Source organism: Danio rerio, chromosome 4 (genome assembly GCF_049306965.1).
Source record: "Danio rerio strain Tuebingen ecotype United States chromosome 4, GRCz12tu, whole genome shotgun sequence".
Taxonomy (NCBI): Eukaryota; Metazoa; Chordata; class Actinopteri; order Cypriniformes; family Danionidae; genus Danio; species Danio rerio.
In genome coordinates, this window is record NC_133179.1 from 13,424,709 (window position 1) to 13,444,713 (window position 20,005).

Sequence of the window (20,005 nt, forward strand, 5' to 3'; positions counted from 1 at the left end):
CCCCAACACTATGATATATATATATATATATATATATATATATATATATATATATATATATATATATATATATATATATATATATATATATATATATATATATATATATATAAATATTATAGTGTTGGGGTAATGCATTACAAGTAATGCAAGTTATATAATATTATTACTTGTCTAAATAACGAGTAAAGTAATGCATTACTTTTAAAAACTGAGTAATAATACTTGAGTTACTTTTTCAAAAATGTCATGTGGGTTAATTTCTTTGTTTAAGTAATTAGCTTATAAAAAACATATAGCTGAATTAAAATGAACGTAGTCACACTGAATCACACACTCAATGAGAAAATGTAGGAACAGACAGAAACTTAGATGGCAGAGCCTTACATTTGTGCAGTGGAAATATTCTCATTATTCTGAATGGATCAAAGAAAGGGAAAAGGGGATTGTTTCAACAGACAATGATTTACGTCACCAATACATACAAAAAGTACAAAAGTAACAAGCACACACACGCACACACACAAGTGCTTTACACTTTCATTAATCAGTTTATATGGCATATAGCACAAGGATCAGAAAGTCATATTCAGATAAGATTATCCTACATTAATATTTTTTTATGTGTTTTTTAAGGTAAATGAAGGTGTAGGCTATACATTGCATTGTTAATTGCAGAGCTCCTTCATTTAAAAAGAAATCCTGCAAGTTATGAAACAGATCAAGCCTCAGTAACGCAAAAGTAACTCAAACGTAACATAACACATTACTTACCATAAAAAGTAACAAAGTAATGCGACAACTTACTTTTTTGGATATATTATTAAATAATAATATAAAATAATAATAAATAATAAAAGTATATTAAATAAACAATCTATAATAAAAGTAAAAAAAGTGAGTTTAATATGAGCCTTTCCTAAATATAGTAGAAATGGAATACTAAAATGGAAAAAATAAGCTAAAATGTGTTTTTGAATGAATAAAAAACATAACTTTTAATTTAATTGTAAAAAGTTTTCATTTAAATTCACAGCAATATGCTTTCCTTCAACTGCCTGTAAATAAAACTGTTTAAATTCATGTGATGTTACACTTATATCACTGGATATAAATATCAATCTAAGACATAAAGGCCAATTTGTCATGAATACAAGTTCTACTTAAATTTTCTGTTGTTTGATCAATGAATTAATTTAAAAGTATAAGAAATATTTCACAAAACCTAATAGAAAGGAATTATAAAATGATAAAAAAACGTGGACAGCTTTGAAAGGTAACTGGCCTCGTACTTCAATGGATGTGCCTAGTTATATGCGACTAATATAAACAAACTCACCCATTTCCTGGGTCTTCCTCTAGGTCTTTTCTCCCCTGTGGTCTCGGCTTTCTGCAAATGCCAACAAACCATGAATTAGTGGCCGGTATTTCATCAAGTGCTTTAAACAAATTTTTCAGGCACACAATTTGTCACAAAGCAGAGTCATTTTCAAATATGGCCACAAAAGGAGAAGGTGAAATGCTAGAGCTCAATTTCCTTCAATGCTTTTAATGCAAAAAAGGGTTTGTAATGTATATCTGGGCCTCCAACAATGAACTGTCTCCATTGCTCAAGTCCCTGGTCTGCGCGGCGTAATATTTCACTACAGGAATTTTATGCCATTCAAGTGTAAATAAGAGCACCATTATCAGCAAAACCACCCAGATAAGGGCCATGAAAGACAGTTATGGGCTTGCTATCACAGCGGCTCCAACTTAATAACAGGGGTCTATTGAAGTAGTCTGTAAAAATAAAACACTTTGGAGGTGAAAGTCTTTAAAGTAACTCTATTTTGATTTTTTTTTGCTTCACATACATTTATATTCAAATAAACAGTTGATTTATAGTCATTTAATCACTGTATTGCAGAATTACAGCACCAAAAGAACCCACAGTGCCTGAAAGGATTAGTTTAAGAATATAATCTCTAAAAAAACCGCCTTTTTCGAACGTCTCCTTTGTTCTGATTGGCCAGATGGCCCAAGGGTTTCTGCAGGTTTCACCAAGTCAAATGTTAGACTTTTTAAGACCTTTTTAAGACCTTGAAGATTGAGTTTTCAGATATATACAGAGCTATACGCTTTATTTTAAAGGCCCAGCAGTAAAAAATGTACTTGCCACATCAAAAAACGAATTCTTTTTAGTCATTTCTAAGCCACATATTTTAAAAAATGTGTAAAAACAAGCAGAGCCTATTTTTACACATACATTTTTATCAAACATAACCTACAAAACTCTTTACAAACTAATAGCATGCAAAACAGACTGCTATAATATTAATTATGAATATAGTTTTGCTAAAAAATTGTTGATAATTGGATACGTGTTGATCGATTGGGCAGCTTTACATAAACAAAGTAAAAATTAAGAGCCATTTAAAATAAATTACAACCTACAAAACAATATTTCAGAGAATTTAAGACCTTGTTTTTGAAATTTAAGACATTTTAAAACTTTTTAAGAGCCTGTAGATACCATGGGCCAGTCTGCTGTGATTAATCGGGCACTTAAAGTGCATGTCAAAAATCAAAACCCATTAGAATGTCTGCATTAATACAAAAGGTAACGATGCTGCCATTTTAACTTAATAAGAAACCATTGGAAACTGGATTTTCGTACAAGGAGCTGAAAGCAACATCTACTTGACATGTCGAAAACACAAACCCAGCTCTTCCAGGCTTCAGACATTATTTCAGGGAAGCCAATGAAAAAGCATAGGTTTGAATCACACATAATTTGTTAAAAATCTTTCATTTTGTCGTAGTGACACTGTTGATTACTTTGATCATTTTTAGAAAGACAGGACAGGATTTCCCAAGTACATTATGCGTCATTCATGCAATAATCCTCTGACACGGTAACTGCAGTAATTTGACAGGAGAGTGGTTCCCCTGCGGGTTTGAAAGGTGGTGCCTTCCCACCACGGTCGAAGACAATTAACAAGACAAGACGCGTCTCCATTATTGATAGGATATAAAGTTTTCTTCTGGCCGTGGGCTTTTGTCATGCAGAGCCCTGCAGGAAACCTTATTCAAATCATCAAACATCTATGAATTCTGCGAATGACCCAGGAAGGGTAGGTGTCAGAGGTATCATGTTTGTCATTCGAGCGAGATACAAATCAATGCTGGTAGAGTGTGTGCCTATCTAACCTATTAACAACCATCACCTTGCTTAAGCATTACATTAATTGCCAGAATTACCAAGTTTTATGAAATTCTGAAATTAACCTTTTATGCAAGGGTGTAGAATTAGCAGTGACGGAGGGGATGTGTCCTCTCCATATAATTTAATGTTAACGTCCCCACCAATAATTTAATCACCTCCAAAATAAATAAATGCTTTGTGGAAATTTTCCAGTCAAGTTTACCGTGCAGCTACATTTCAAAGAAAAGTGTCAGTCACTTGAAGTCAAGTTTACTACAAGTCCATCATAATAGTAACCATTAATGTGCAATTAATAAAACAATTGTTTTGGTTTTGGCCTCCACGACGATTATGAAAAAACAACAATGGAGATAAAATGGTTAACGTGTCATTTGCCTCCCTCTTTCCAGAAGCATTGATTCCTTGTCAAAGTAAAATCATGTAACTGTAAATTTGCACCATAAGACATGATTGATTTAATGTTGTTTTTATTACTGATTGTATTTGATGTATTTCTTTATTTTTTTTTTAAAGTTTTTTTTAAAAGTGCAAACAGAACATGAGCTCAGAGAATGAAAAGGACATAGACATGTAAAGTCATCTTTCCGCTTAAAGTGCATTAATGGCAATATTATACTTGCAAAAATTGTGTTTAGATATTTTTTTTTAAATAACAAAATGTTTGAAGTATTTTGTGGTCTTTAGTGTACATATTACTACTTTAAGAAAACTAATGCGCATCTTTTAGGGGTAGATATGGTACAAACTTGTCTGTGTGATGAGCTGTTGTACCCCTAAAGGTACAATTTTAGCACATTTTTTTCTGACAGCCAATCAAGAGTAAGTCAGTCATACAGGTTTGGAAAGACATGAGGGTGAGTTAATGATGACAGGCTATTTTTTTAAAGTAAACTATCAGTTTAAACCTGTATTATTATTATCGTTGGAGACCTCTACAATGTACCTCTGTCTGTTGTGTTGTGTGTGATGTGTTCAGCCCTGTTTGTGTCGGTCTGTTTGCCCTGACTAAGTATGCAGGCATTGTCAAGGCTCACATTACTACTTATTCAACAAGCACAGTTTGTTTTGAATACCCCAAGGACGTTTCAACGTTCTGCAAAGGCATGACAGACTGGAGAAACATAAACCTGAGCATCGCAGTTCATGCCACAGCCAGTCACTAAAAAAGGAGGCAGGTCAGTTTGCTTGTCAGGATTGCAAAATGCTTGAAATTTGATGTAAACATTAGGTCTTTGTGCTCATGATGCATTGCAAAGACTTGAGCGTTCTCAAAGACAGCATCCCTTTAACCTCGCCTCTCCTTGTCGGTGTCTTTCTCAGTGTCTCTGTCTGTCTGTCTTGGTCCAATCAGTGTCTCCCAGCCCTCAGTCCTCTGTTGGGGATGCTGCATTTTTAATCAGGAGGTTTAATGGTCTGCAAGCCGACACCCTGATCAATTAATCATGTCTGTGTTTGCGTGTCTCGTCCAGCCAAGTCCCGTGTCCGTGGCAGACACAAGCCGGGCGCTCGCTGTCCTCTTCGACACCGGGACATCCTGGCATGCGTGTGAGGCCGGGGACAAGGCCATCTCTCATTAATGGAAAGGGAGGGCCAGCCTTGCCTCTGCCAAACCCACTTTTGCGAATGGAGAGTTTAAAATTAGCCCCCTGATGCCCCGTATCAAGTTCCAACAATGTCTGGTCAATGGAAAATATTCGGGCAAGTCATTAGTGCCAGTCTGATCACAGCTAGACGGAGATGATCTGGGTATGTGTGTTGACAGCTATAACTGTGCTAGTAACCATCAAGGTACATCATGGTTACTCTGATTTAGACGAGATTGTTCATATGATGCCAGCTCTGTGGGTTCTTTGGTGCAATTAGGAGATTACAATGGCAGAATCTGTATTGAGTACAATATTTATTGACTACAACATTTCATGAACCTGGAGGTTTTTGTACATTCACTGGATTGTCTTAAGGCTCTAACTATCATCAATCCATCTACCAATCCATCTATCAATCAATTTACATCCATCCATTGCCCATCCAACATTTTCTCTATTAATGTATCGATCCACTCTATCTAATTATACTCACTGACGCTAAGCAGGGCTGAGCCTGGTCAGTACCTGTATCGGAGACCACATGGGATAGTGATGTTAGTGAGGCCAGCATGGGGCGCTCAACCTGCCGTCTGTGTCCTAATGCCCCAGTAAAGTGAAGGGGACACCATACTGTCAGTGATCGCTGCCTTACAGATAAGATGTTAAACTAAGGTCCTGACTCTCTGTGGTCATAAAAAAAATCCCATGACACTTCTCGTGAAGAGTAGGAGTGGAATCCCGGTGTCCTGGCCAAACTCCCTCTATTGGCCCTTTACACATCATGGCCTACCAATCACCGCATCTACTGAATTGGCTTTATCATTGTCTCTCCACCTAACCTATAGCTGGTGTGTGGTGAGCGCACTGGCGTAGTTTTCCTGTGGCTGCCGTCGCATCATCCAAGTTGATCCTACACACCTCCCCCATGATTGTGAAGCATATTGGATGTATGGGCATAAACAATCAATGCACCTTATAAATACACACATTACATTAGTAAACCTCGCTAAATCCATCCATACCAATCCTTCACCTCTGTCAATCCATCCAACCCTAAATCCATCGGTCCATCCATCTTTCCATTATTCCTTTATTCATCCATAATCAATCCATGTGTCAATCCATCCCTCTATTAATCAATTAATCTCTATCACTCAGTCCTCTACTAATCCATCTCTCCATCATACTATCCATGAATCATAGCTTTACCCATCTCTCTTGATGTCCATTCATCCCAATCTCTATCTATCAATCTATCTTTCCCACTGTAAATCCATACAACCCTACCAATCCATCCCTCTGTACATCCATGTATCTCTATCGGTCTATCTATCCATTTATCTGCCCTTTCCTCTATTGATACATCCACACCCATCTCTACAGTAATCAATCAATTCATCTATCCAAAAAATAACAGAACAATATCTTCAACTTTTCTTCATGCATTACTTATTTTAATATTTGTTGGCAAGTGCAAGGTCCTCTACTAATCCATCCCTCTATCATGCTATCATGTCCATCCATCTTGCTGTCTATTTATCAATCAATTAATCCTTCTGTAAATCCATTCGACCCCACCAATCCATCCCTCTATAAATCTATTTATCTCAATTGGTCCATCCATCCATTTATCTACCCATTCCTCTGTTGATACATCCAGACCCATCAGTCAGTCTGTCAATCAATCAATCAATCAATCAATCAATCAATCAATCAATCAATCAATCAATCAATCAATCAATCAATCAATCAATCAATCAATCAATCAATCAATCAATCAATCAATTCATCCATCCATCCATCCATCCAAAAAGTGCTGAGTGGACTTTTTCGCATTTCAAATTTCTCTGCCGAGCCACCGAGCCACCCTCCTTCTTTCCTAAACCCAACCAATTTTATCGATTGACCCACCCACTTACTTCCCTAAACCCAACCGACGATTTACAAAAGCTGTCTAGAAAAAAAAAAGCCCTTGTATGATATTTAGCTGGTAAGCGCGAAAAGGAACAGCGTCATACCGCCCCATAGCGTTCACTTAAAAAAATTAAATGCAGCCATATGTACCTCCGGCTTCATAATTCGCGGTCTCCAGAAACGTCCGCGGGACTACGTTTTTAGAATGAGTCTGTGTTGGGATTCTTCCACTTTTCTACATGCAATACTTACTCTTTGCAGGAGCTGGTTCTTCCAATATTTGTTGGCAAGTGCGAGATCCCTGTATTATACTATCCATATATCATCACTTTACCCATCTCTCTAGATGTCCATCAATCTCGCTGTCCATCTATCAGTAACTCTGTAAATCTATACAACCTTACCAATCCATCCCTTTATCTCTATCAGTCCATCCATCCATTTATTTACCCCTTCCTTAATTGATACATCCACCCCATCTCTATATCAATGTATCAATTCATCCATCCAAAAAAAAAATCGACATAACAATGGTTTCTTCTAGTTTTCTCCATGCAATACTCTGCAGGAGCTTGTGCTTCTAATATGTTATGGAACCTTGCAAGGTCAAGATAGTGGAAGGAGACAGAGAAGCTGACTGATTCCCAAATTTGACTCCTTTCATAATGGTAGACTATTTAGTTCATGTTATATCACAACAAACCCATATGGGATGAAACAGGATTACGCTCACAGAACAGTCCTCTAGTTTTCAAAGGGGGGTTGTGTGTTTACAGTGGTACATAACTGCAAAAAGAGAACGGCGAATGCTGTCAGTGAGTTATTAACACAGACTAATTCCGCAAGTAGACATTTCAGCTCTCCACGACAGCTCAGAGATGAGAAACATACAGTAATACTTTTAAAAAAACCAAACGCACTGACAGTTAAAGGGGACTTCCCACAAGCATATGCCAGACTAGACCACACACAAGCAAGGCAGAAATGCTAATGACTTCATCACAAAACGCTCACCAGAACAACCCCTCTTTAAAGGCATTCCCAATACATAAACAGAATCCAGCAATTACGGCTATACTGATGCACACCAACTAAATATTATGCGATGCTGTGATTTGCTTTTCTGTTTACATGGGCATTAGTAAGGAATGGGAACAGAGTTCGTTTGGCAGTATGCAACAGTGCATGCTCTATACTCCCTGCATAGAGTATTCGCTTCATGTGCGCATGTGTATATACGCCTGCATGTTTGTGGTTCTTTCACATATGCATGGTAATTTGCCTAAGACGAGACAGAGAGGGGGTATTTACGTGTGTAGAATTGACTTCTACTTTTAGGTGTGTAGGTCAGCAGGAGACCCCTTGCCACATTACTGGAGCTTAGTGTTAACTGCTCTGCTGAAACACACAGCAAAGACATTCGGGTCACTGTGGTCTGTTCGCACAGGCAACACTGAGGCTTCATGATTGAGAGATCAAAAAGCAGCCCCAAACATTCACACACAGACACTCGCACACCCCGGATGTTGACACATTTCACATGCTTCTAAATGTTCCTGACACGTTCCTGATAAATGATTCATAAAAACGGTAAGAGCCCATTTCCTCGGTTAACACTGCCAAGATTAATATTCCTGATCTTGCAAAGTGGTGCACAGTAGATAGGATAGACAGGCACACACACTGAAGAATAGAAGGATACATAGAAAGATCATAGACAGACAGACATAAACATGGATGGATGGATGGATGGGATGGACAAATAAGACATTGGATGGATGGAAAACATATAATATGGATGGATGGATGGATGGATGGATGGATGGATGGATGGATGGATTGTGGAAAATATATAATATGGATGGTCAAAATAAGACGAACGGCTGGCTGGCTGGCTGGCTGGCTGGATGGATGGATGGATGGATGGATGGATGATTGGAAAATATATAGGACGGATGAATCGATACAAAAAATAATGGAAAATAAGTGGATAAATGGAAAAGACAATTGATAGCTTGATATATAGGATGGATGGATGGATGGATGGATGGATGGATGGATGGATGGAGGGATGGATGGATCAATGATTGGATGAATGGAAGATATATCAACTGGGTGAGTGGATAGATGGTATATCAAATGGGTGAGTGGATGCATGGTATATCAATTGGGTGAGTGGATGGATGGTATTTCAAATGGGTGAGCAGATGGATGATATATCAATTGAGTGAGAGGATGGATGGATGGATGGATGGATAAATGGTATATCAATTGAGTGAGTGGATGGATGGTATATTATTTGGGTGAGCAGATGGATGCTATATCAATTGGGTGAGTGAATAGATGGATGGATTGATGGATGGACGGATGGAATAGGAATTTGGTTAGTGGAAGGATGGTATTTCAAATGGGTGAGAAGATGAATGATATATCAATTGGGTGAGTGGATGGATGGTATATGAATTGGGTGAGTGGATGGATGGATGGATGGATGGATGGATGGATGGATGGATGGATGGATGGATGGATGGGAGGGTAGATGGATGGATGGATGGATGGATGGATGGATGGGAGGGTAGATGGATGGATGGATGGTTCATTGGGTGAATAATGGATAAAATATCAATTGGATGGATGAATGATCATTAGTAAAAAGGATGAATTGGTGTATGATTAATATACACCAAGTGTATGAAGAGAGGATTTCCAATTAATGGATGCATGTGTAAAACATCTAATGGATTAGTCAGATTAGTCAAAAATATATGAAATGGATGAATAGATTTACAAATGGATTATATCAAATGAATGGGTGGATAGATGCATTATATTTAATAATTATACAAGGGGTAATCAATGGATTTCTGGTGTTAAAGGATTTCAAGTGCACAACCTGTCGATGAAGAACTGCCAAAAATATCAAAAAGCAGATCAATAGATAGATGGAAAAAAAAAAGATAGATAGATCTGTGTCTTGTGTTTGTTTGTGACTGGACAGTTGTCCAGGACGTTTCTCACCTTCTGCGCTGCTTTGGAGGGGCCCTTGTTCTTGCTTCCTTTGGGGCGTCCCCTCGGTCGTTTGGGGACAGGCTCTCCTGTGGGTTCCTGAAGGGGAGAGGAGGTGAACTTAGGCCATGAAAACAGCAAACAAATCTATAGAGTACTGCTGTGCCACTTTCTATCACCAAAGTCATTTATTTGGATAAATGCAAAAGCACAATTTTGAAGCAAGTTTTTAAGGTTTCAAATGATAAAGCACTTTCCTGAGATCAAATGTTATTGGATCATGTGCTTAGGTTAGGTAATATGACAAACTACACCTGTGGTTATGCTACTGTGTCAGCTTGAGGTGAAATGACTACATACATCCATAAAAAAAGCACACATTAGGACCAAATACTTCCAAAATAGTGCTAGTCCACCTTGATTATTTTTTGATGTTATTTGCATTAGAATTAATTTAGTTATAACTTAGATACATGAATAAATAAATAAATAAATAATTAAATAAATAAATAAATTAATAAATAAATAAATAAATAAATAAATAAATAAATAAATAAATAAATAAATAAATAAATAAATTATTTTAAATAATAAATAAATTATAGAAAAGTTTTTTTTAAGGTAGCCCTTCAAAAATTGTCCAAATATTTCTGTTTATATATGCACTCTGCTCAGTCTCAAAGAATACAGGGTCCCTGACAATCATACACACATTAACCAGTGGTCTTCCATTCACTCTTTACTAGATAAGAGCAAACAATGATGTGTCTATAAGCATATGTGCATATAGAAAAAACAACAACTGTTTTTAATTATAATTCTTGCAAAGAGCACAGACATGTTTACAATTTGTAGCCATGTAAGATTAAACTGAACTAACAGCAAGATAACAAAGCAATTATAACAGAGTCAATAAAAGAGCAATTACTACTATACATATAAGTAAGTACAGTAAATTTATCTGCCCGAATAAAATCTTCATTTTAAATGAAAATTCATTTGAATTCACTATTTGTTTTATCACAGTGGTAAATGCCAACTAAAATCAACATTTAATGACTGATTGATTTATTTTTAACCCCACTTGCCAGCTCATCCTGATGGCCACTTGCAATTAGAGGTACAAGCGTGACTCACTGGTGAATTACTTGAGATAGTGAATCACATCCTCCAAGCACAAACAAGACTTTTGAAGGATGTGGTAATGACTAAACAGTTAAATGTTCGGTGCATTTCAAGTACATTCTTGTTGTTATAGTAACCACATCAACAACAAAAATCTAAATATCAATCCACAGCATTTCTCAAATATTAAAATTAAATCAAATTTGGGCTGATTAAACATTTCTAAACTGGCTTTCACCTCAGCACATTCAAATAAGCCTGTAGTGCAGCATATACATTTGCATTTACATTTAAGACAACCAGAGCGACTCTGTGAAGTGCATTAGCATTACATATAATAGAGCGTTGTGATCAACAGATGGCAAGCGTGTAATTTTGGAATGCTATCTGCTATAGGAAAAAAAGGGCTTCCTGTACAAATGCAAACAAGTGCTACTCGTACAATAAGCCTAATACTTGTACAGGCTATACATTCAGACTGCGACAGAGAGAAACTTTAAATGCACACAGCAAAGCACAGATTCTTTTGTCTAAAAACACCATGTTTGAATTGAGTAGAATAAACTTTTTTGACATAACATTATGTAGTTGACATTTCAAGCAGTGACAGCAGTGAGTCTTGCATTAATTAATTAAAAATATTTTACAATCCATCTACATTAATTAGAAATATGCACTTTAATAAACAAAATGTAAGTGCTGAAATAAAAAAAGATAACGTAAGGACTTTTTATTAAAGGAAAAAACTAAAACTAAACTCATGATGTTGATTTTCTCTTTATAAAATGGTTGTTATGTGTGAATTACACAGATAAACGTGTACTAAAGTACATGGTGTGCAAAAGTGCAAAGGTATGCAATACCTTATTTTGTGTAACACAATGCACAGCATTTAATAGGGGATAAAGATTTACTAAATCTAATTAACGGAGCTAATTAAAAACATCCCAAATTGGTTATATTGATTCTGCCGAAAAATAAAAACATCCTAAACAACACTTAGTTACTATGCTGGTCTACTATCCTGGTGTTCAGCTGTGTAAACTAAGTTTAAAAAATGTCCATATTTACTTTAACACCTGCAGCCAGTTCCGCTTTTAAGCAGTGCGTAAACAAGTGCGCAAAAAGTAACATGCTTACACTAAAAATGTTTACAAGCACGTTTAAACGCGTCCTTTCTAAATTTAGCAAAGGTAAAGGAGTCGCACACTGACCTGTTGCGGCTTTCTGGGTCTGCCGGGTCCCCTCTTCTTTGGCTCAGCCAGCGCAGGCTCGGGCTGCTCCTGCGATCCTGAAGCCTCGCCGGCGGCTTCCTCTCCGCGCGCGCTCATCCTGTGTGTGTGTGAATGAGATCCAAACAGAGTCTCGCGCACCTTCAGTTCCCGCAGCACGAGCTCTCGGCCGATCGGTCAGTCAGTCGGTCAGTGTCCCGCGCTCAGCAAAACAAAGCGTTCAAACCCGGTGCGCTCATGCAAAATATAAATTAAAGCGCGTTGTGTGTTTGTGAGAAGCACGTGCTGCGTCTTGGTTTGGAGAATTTGGCTCACAACACACACACACAGAGGGGAAAGTCTCCTGTGTAGAATTAAGTGGGGGTGGCTTTAGGAATAAAATAAGCCCGGTGATCGATTGCAATTTGAACGAGACATTCGCAGTGTGACAGTGCACGGACTGATCTCCACGCTACTGCGGATTCAAGAAATTGCGGGGAAAGACTTTACGCGGATTGGTTTGAGTAAAACAAAAAATGGGGGCATTTTAAATGCATCCCTGCTTCCCACACGGAAATAAGTCCACAGACTGGGGATAAGGATGAGGTATATACATTTAAAAAAAAAAAAAAACGAGAGAGAGAGAGAGAGAGAGAGGCGAAAATCACTTTTCCCGTGGGTGGATAACACGAGGAAGGAGGGGGCACGAGAGGCGCAAAAAGAGAGAGAGAGAAAAGAATTGGACAACTGCCAGAGAAAACATGAGAAATACTAAGAGGAGAGACCACATCGAGACAAACTCACGTGTCCAGCACCATTCATGTTACTGGCTTCACTCCAGCACGTTTAAAGACATAGCAGCACTGCTTCCTAGATTGTTTATTTGTTTTGTTTTGTTTTTTGTTTGATTGTTTGTTTGTTTGTTTGTTTGTTTGTTTGTTTGTTTGTTTGTTTGTTTGTTTAAAAAAATCGAAGCAATATGTAAACTTGCATGTGCTTGCGATTCTCATATCCCATACCTATTCATATAGTTTGCTTTAGATATACCTTTTAAGAGTAGCTTTACTTTTTCCGAAACAAATATTTAAGATTAAAAAAACCTATTGCCTTTGCCGCACAATGAGATCATTTCACATTTCAACACTTTTTAGTATTTTGCAATACACTTGAATTACCCTAATAGTAAAAAAAATCACACATAGAATTATTAATAAATTCACTAAGGCCACATTTTTTTAAAGGATATATATATATATATAACTTTATGGTTGAGAAATTTTCCAGCTGTATGTTTTCACTCATTAAACAAATCAATAATATAAGGGTTGGGAAAGGAGCAACAATTGTCTTTTTTTTTGTTTTTGTTTTTTTCCTAAAAAACGTTCAAATGACAGTTGCTACAAATTGCCACACAAAACAGAAACAGTATTATAGGTGCGAATATGCTTGGTTCACACCAGACACGAAGCATCGCATCAGTCAGGCTTGCGGGATGTTTTTTGCATATCTAAATTTTCTGTTCCAGTTTATTTTTTTAACTCGCACAGAATGTGCGATAGGGGAAAATTAAATGGCAAACACCTTGCACATTTTGCGTAATTTCGCCTCTATTCACACATTTGCATTAACTTTGTATGTCATCTATCCACATAAATGCTTAAATACGCATTCGACTTTGTGACTTTGTCACACTTTGTGCGTTTTCATTTATTATAGAAGAAAAATTATATAACAATTATAAAATGGTCAACACTTGATACACGTTATGTTTTCGTTCTTTTTGGGAAAAAAAACATGGCTTTCTCAATGCAATTCACAACTTTTTCCATTTAGTGTCTAATTCATATGAAATCGTACGATCTCATTCGTACAATTTAGTATGATTTGCTTATCCCCAATGATGGTTTGGTTTAGGGATGGGGTTGGGTGCCACGCCTCCTTTTAAAAATCTTACAGACTGAATTTGTGCGAATTCGTCACTAAACTGGCAAAACATGAAATAGTTACGTTTGCTTGTGAGATCAGGCTGGAAAAAATGGTTACAGATTTAAAATGGCAACACTTGTCATGTTTTTGGAAATTACTATACAGTAACTATAACAGATGGGAAATGGACAACACTTTTCATGCTGTATATCTGTGTTAATTACAAAACAAAATAGTTAATATTAAACAATTCACAACTTTTTGATTTAGTGGCTAATTTGTATGAATTTTCACAATCTCATTCATAGAGTTAAGTGCGATTTGTCAAGGCAGAGGGATAGGTTTAGGGGCGGGGTTAAAGGGCACGCCTTATTTTAAATATCTGACATTTTAGTATTTAATTCAATTAATTAAAATCAATTCAGGTTTAAGTCAAGCACTTTTCACAATAATCATCATTGGATGGGGATGGTTGAAATCATAAGATATTATATAATTTCACCATTTATTCACCAATACCAAAAATACAATTGATTTCCAGATAGATCTGGCTTTTCATATTAGGTAAATGGATTACACTAGTGGTGCTTTACAATTCTGATTCACAATAAAAAAACAACTCAAGTAGTTTGACTAATTTTAATGATTATTACTTAACAAAAAATATATTGTAGTGCCATTTTCCTTGTTAACGTTATTCAAACTATTCAAATAAAATGATGTTTGTAAATTATTTCTGAAGACCTAAATTATTATTTAATTACAGCCTAATTTCATAATTTGGCATTTCCACCAATTGTACGTCAAGTCTCACTTATTTGACTTGGCACAACTAAAATATCCTCTATTGAGTTCGCCAGACTGATCAGAAGTGCATTGTAAGAGAAAAGGAAGCAGTTGTTTTTTGTCCCTGAGGGCCGTGAGCAGCAGCGGCAGCAGCAGATCGACCTCCAGCAGCCGCGTGTGTTTGAAGTCTTCAGCCCATCGACGTGGAGTGAGATCAATTACACAAGAACAACAGTGACAAAGAAGAAAGTGCTTTACGTGGAGGGCCTTTCCCACGATCTGACCGAGCTGCTCCACAAACGCTGCCTCTCCAGATGAATACAACCGTGGCAGAGATGAGCTTTACAACCAAGAGCTGGAGGATCTTCAACTCCAAGAGCCACACAAAGCACAGCAAAAATGGAAAAAAGGAAAGGAAATTTTAAAAAAAGTGCACCAAGATATAGTGAGTGGATGTTTCCTGGGCCAACGACATGATGCTTTGTTTTGGGCTGGAAGTTATTCTGTGAAAACTGTGATATTTATTTTTTATTTATTTATATTTTTAGTTTAAAAGTGGCTAAGCGAATAGCAAAAAGGAGAAAATTACTAGAAGCTTTAAAGCAAAGATGCCCAAACTAGGGCCTACAGGCCAATGTTGGCTCATTGTAACCTTTGATTTGGCCCACCATCCCATCAGAGAAGGGACGGATGGGGAGGATTGGGATAAATGCCTTTAACAGAGATTCTAATTTCACATAACCTTCTTTGGTATCACTTTATTTTGATGGTCCAGTTGAGTATTAGTAGACTCTCTGCTTAGTATCTGTTGACACTGCTTCAGCAGACATTTAACTGACTGTAAGAAACTTTGCAAGTACATGTCAACTTGAACTAACATTAACCCTAACAGTCTACTTATAATCTAATGAGAATTAGTTGGCAGAAAGATGCAATGTAACAATTTAACAAACAGATGATCAAAATAAAGTGTGACCCCTTTCTTTTTGTTTGCTTGATTGTTTAATTAAATGTTTCAATTAATGTATCCATAAATGAATCTGATTTTCTAAAATGTAAATACACACGACGGACAGAAGACACTGCAGAAAGGCGAGGAATAACATGTTCTCCACTGAATTCTATTCTGTCATAAATTGGATTGTTTTTGTTTTTAATATAATAAGTTTGCTATAAAATGTCAAAAATAACTTTATTATTTAATATAAAGTAATGTTTTCAAGTTGTTGTTTTTTTAGATTATTATATAAATAAGATAATTACCCATGGCAACTTTAACGTAATACAGTTTGGTGTGTTTACCTTCGGCCCATCACCCTAAATCAAGTTTGCTTTTTGGCCCTTCATAAGAAAAAGTTTGGGAACCCCTGGTTTAAAGTAAGCCTGCATATTGCAAATAATAATAAATAAGATTGAAAATATTCTTTACAATGTAGCTGTGCAACAAATGTATTTAAAAACATCAATAACTGCATCTGTATCTTTATGAGTAAACAACCATTTGCAAATGGGGAAAATTAATTAAACGCCTGATTTACTGAACAGAAGGAAAAGCAAATAAAATACACAACGTGCCATTTTTGCTTAAAATACACAATTTTTAACTCAAAAACAAGAGGGGCAACCTGGCATATAGCAAATTAAAACTTCTTTAGCAAAATCTTGAAAATATTCCATAAACATTGAGGAGTTCAACAACTTTGTAAAAGAAAAGGGTAAATTATTACTATTAAGATGGGTCTTAAAATTAAATAAACAGATTGTAATTGCATATTGGATAAAAAATCATTGAAAAAATATCATGAAAAGTAAAAATTTTTAATTTTGTTCAGAATTTTGTGGGGAAAAAATAAAATAAATGAAAAATATATTTTCAGGCGGCAGGGAAGGGATAAGTTGACGGTTCATTCCACTGTAGCAACTCCTGATTAATAAAGGAACTAAGCCAAAAAGAAAAAAAATGAATAAATGAATATTTATATTTTCTTCTTTTATTTATGAGGGTACACTCTCTTTAGGGTAAATTTGTATGAATATATCAAAATTGTAATACAAAAATGTATAATAAATGTAAAAAAAATCTGAAATTCCAGTACAAATAGAAAAATCAATCAGCACTTAGGAAAAAACACTGATGTGTAACTGCAAAATACTTATTAGATTAGATACTTATTAGATAATTGTGCATTTTTTTTTTGTATCTGCTTCATTATTCAGTGCATGTCTCTAAAATGTCCACATCTGGATGCTTATTTCTGCGCCTCTTCAGGCATTGAGTGTTTTCAGAAGCGGCAGCAGAAGGAGCGCTTTCCCTGTGAAAGAGCCTGGTTAATTTGTAGTTGGTATTCAGTTCATTCATAAAAAACAGCTCTCAGACCCCCAAAGAAGGTGGAGAGGAGGAATGTGAGACACTCCCCCGCAGACACAGCGGCGTCAGCAGGGCCAGCCAATGAAACCAATACGATCAATAGACCAGCCACAAATTACTACCCAAAAAACTGCCCCGATCGATTATGGCCAGCTCCAGGCTTCTGTCAGAACATGCTCATGATGAGCTCAGTGCATGATGTGCAAAACAATTCTATACATGTGCATTTAAGTCTTTCCTTTGCAAGACTTTTTTTTTTTTTTGCATTGGGTTGATGAATGAAAAGTTGTATGTGCATATATGCATTTAAAAATCCAGACAAAAGCGTGTGCCTCATGTTTAATCACACTGCAGGTGAATGGGGAAAAAATGTGATCATATTTTGCCAGTTGACTGATTACATTAAGAATGGACTGCGACTCGAAAGTGACTACAACTAGAACCCCCTACAAAATCTGAATGGTTGGATATCATATCCAATGTTCAAAATATGGAGAGGATGACTTTTTCTTTTAAGCTACAAAGGAACAAATACCTGCAAAATTGGGAGAAATGGATTGTACCTATGCCTTTACACAGTGCAATCTGATTTCTATATGTATTTGTTGTGACCTGTAAGGAAATATGTGACCAGTCAACTGTTCATTTAAGTTCCTATGTGTTATTGTTATTTTTTTTATCTATTATTTGTATTTTTTTCCTGTTTCTTCCTTTAAAAATAGAGAAATAAAAAAAGTACAAAAAAATGCTAATATTTTTATATATGTATTACAGGTTTTCGGGTCACACGCTGCCTTAAGCTTTCATTAGTTAATGATAGTTAATGTATTTACTAACTAATGAACAATGCGTGTACAGCATTTATTATTCATAGTTTAACATTTACTAATGCATTATTAAAACACAGTCATGCTTATTAACATTAGTTAATGACCAGTTTTAGAGATGATTGGGTTGCTTTCGTAGTGTAAATGGCCTTGTGTGGTCGAATACATTTGAATAGCTAAAAATCCCTATAATAAAAAAAAATTATGGGTTTTTATGGTATTAAGTGCATTATTGATTAGATGGGTTTTTAACTTTGCCATCAATAATCTGAACTTAAGTTTGGTTTTCCTCAAATGACCTCATCATTTACTTACACTTCAATGTTTCGGGTCACACTTTACCACAAGCTTTCATTAGTTAATGATTGTTAATGTATTTACTAACATAAACTAATAATGAACTAATAAGTGTACATGCTTATTATTGTTAATTAATGTTAATGCTTATTAACATTAGTTAATGCACTGAGTTAACTAACCAGCAATGAATGACTATATTCATTAACTAATGTTAACTAACAGGAACAAATAATGTAATAAATGTGTTGCTTATTGTTTATTCATGTTAGTAAATGCATTAACATTAACAAATATAACCCTATTGTAAACTGTTACCAGTTTTCATTTTAAATATGCGAATTAATAATTGTTTGGTTAAATATGTGCCAATTTACAATCATTTCAAGTTAAAAAATGTTTAAATCTAAACATTGAATCTGGTTAGGTTTATAATTCTTGCTTAATTTTAATAAATTTGATTTAAAGTTTAATTAAAATCTAAACAATGAATCTGGTTAGGTTTATAATTCTTGCTTAATTTTAATAAATTTTATTTAAAGATTAATTAAAATCTAAACAATGAATCTGGTTAGGTTTATAATTCTTGCTTAATTTTAATAAATTTTATTTAAAGTTTAATTAAAATCTAAACAATGAATCTGGTTAGGTTTATAATTCTTGCTTAATTTTAATTAATTTTATTTAAAGTTTAATTAAAATCTAAACAATGAATTTGCAGGTTTATAATTCCTGTCTAATTTTCATTTTTTTTTTTATTTAAAGTTATTTTTTGCAAGGATATTTTGACAATCATCACTCTTCCAACAACTGCCAACAGTCAGAATTACAATCAATTTGTAGAATGAAACCACCCATAAATCAGGCAATTTATGCATGCATACAGAACTGCTTTCATATTCAAGCATCACAACTAAAATCTACAGAGACAAAGTCTGATAAAAACACTTAAAGGTGAATTTGATTTAATGTTTTCTTTTTATTATACTTAAAGCACTGGGGGAAAAAAGACTACAAAATCTCAAAACTTATAGGTGCATGAATTTAAATTGCTTTTAAGACGCAATGTGTTTTCCACTATTAAAAGCAATGGCTAAATGGCAAGAATGCAGGCCAGAAATGTGAAGGAAACTCGTAGGGTGTAAAAAAGCAGGAGCATGTGCATTTCAAAGGACATTCTTTGGGTCGGACACAGATTTCCTTTTTTTTCTCTCTCTCTTTCTCTCTCTGGGCAGATTGTGGGAGAACTCGTCCACCGCTGCACTCTAAAAAGAGTGGAGAGACCAACCACAGCCCCTCTGCCACCCTATGTCAGTTTAACCATTTCACCCCCAGAAAGACTCAAAGCGGCCCCACATATGCCACACATTCATGAAAACCACATATCAAGCGGATTTCCCTCCTCACTCCAGTCTCTGAGCTGAAGAAACTAAAGCAAAACTATTCAGTGCTCATCTGAGACATGTAGGGTTTACTGTTTTTTTTTATGTGTGAACACAGAATATTACAGAATATAAATGAATTGGTTTGGACAATTTTTACATATATAAAATATTGAATAAAAATGATGTAATTTACTGTAATCTAATTTTTTATTATTCTATATAGATGTTTTTATTAATTTATACTGTATATGCACTTTTTTAAAAAAAAACAAATACATCATTATTTATATTTATTTTTTAAACTAAACCCATATAGTCAGTTCTTCACAATTATTATAAACTGTTAGCATCACAGAGATGCTTTTG

The 20,005-nt window shown here is 35.5% G+C and overlaps 2 protein-coding genes across 14 annotated transcripts in view; both read right to left on the minus strand.

Annotated features, from left to right (window-relative positions):
- hmga2 (high mobility group AT-hook 2) overlaps window positions 1–12,622 on the minus strand; it is a 42,844-nt gene extending 30,222 nt beyond the window's left edge. The window contains exons 1-3 of the mRNA NM_212680.2: window positions 12,054–12,622; window positions 9,727–9,813; window positions 1,340–1,390 (exon numbers count right to left, since the gene is read on the minus strand). Of these exons, the coding sequence (NP_997845.1) occupies window positions 1,340–1,390; window positions 9,727–9,813; window positions 12,054–12,170 (255 nt within the window). The 5' untranslated portion in view covers window positions 12,171–12,622. The remainder of the gene's footprint in view (window positions 1–1,339; window positions 1,391–9,726; window positions 9,814–12,053) is intronic.
- The window catches only part of msrb3 (methionine sulfoxide reductase B3), a 113,427-nt gene that overhangs the window by 48,516 nt on the left and 44,906 nt on the right, over window positions 1–20,005 (minus strand). The gene's annotated exons all lie outside the window — the stretch shown is intronic.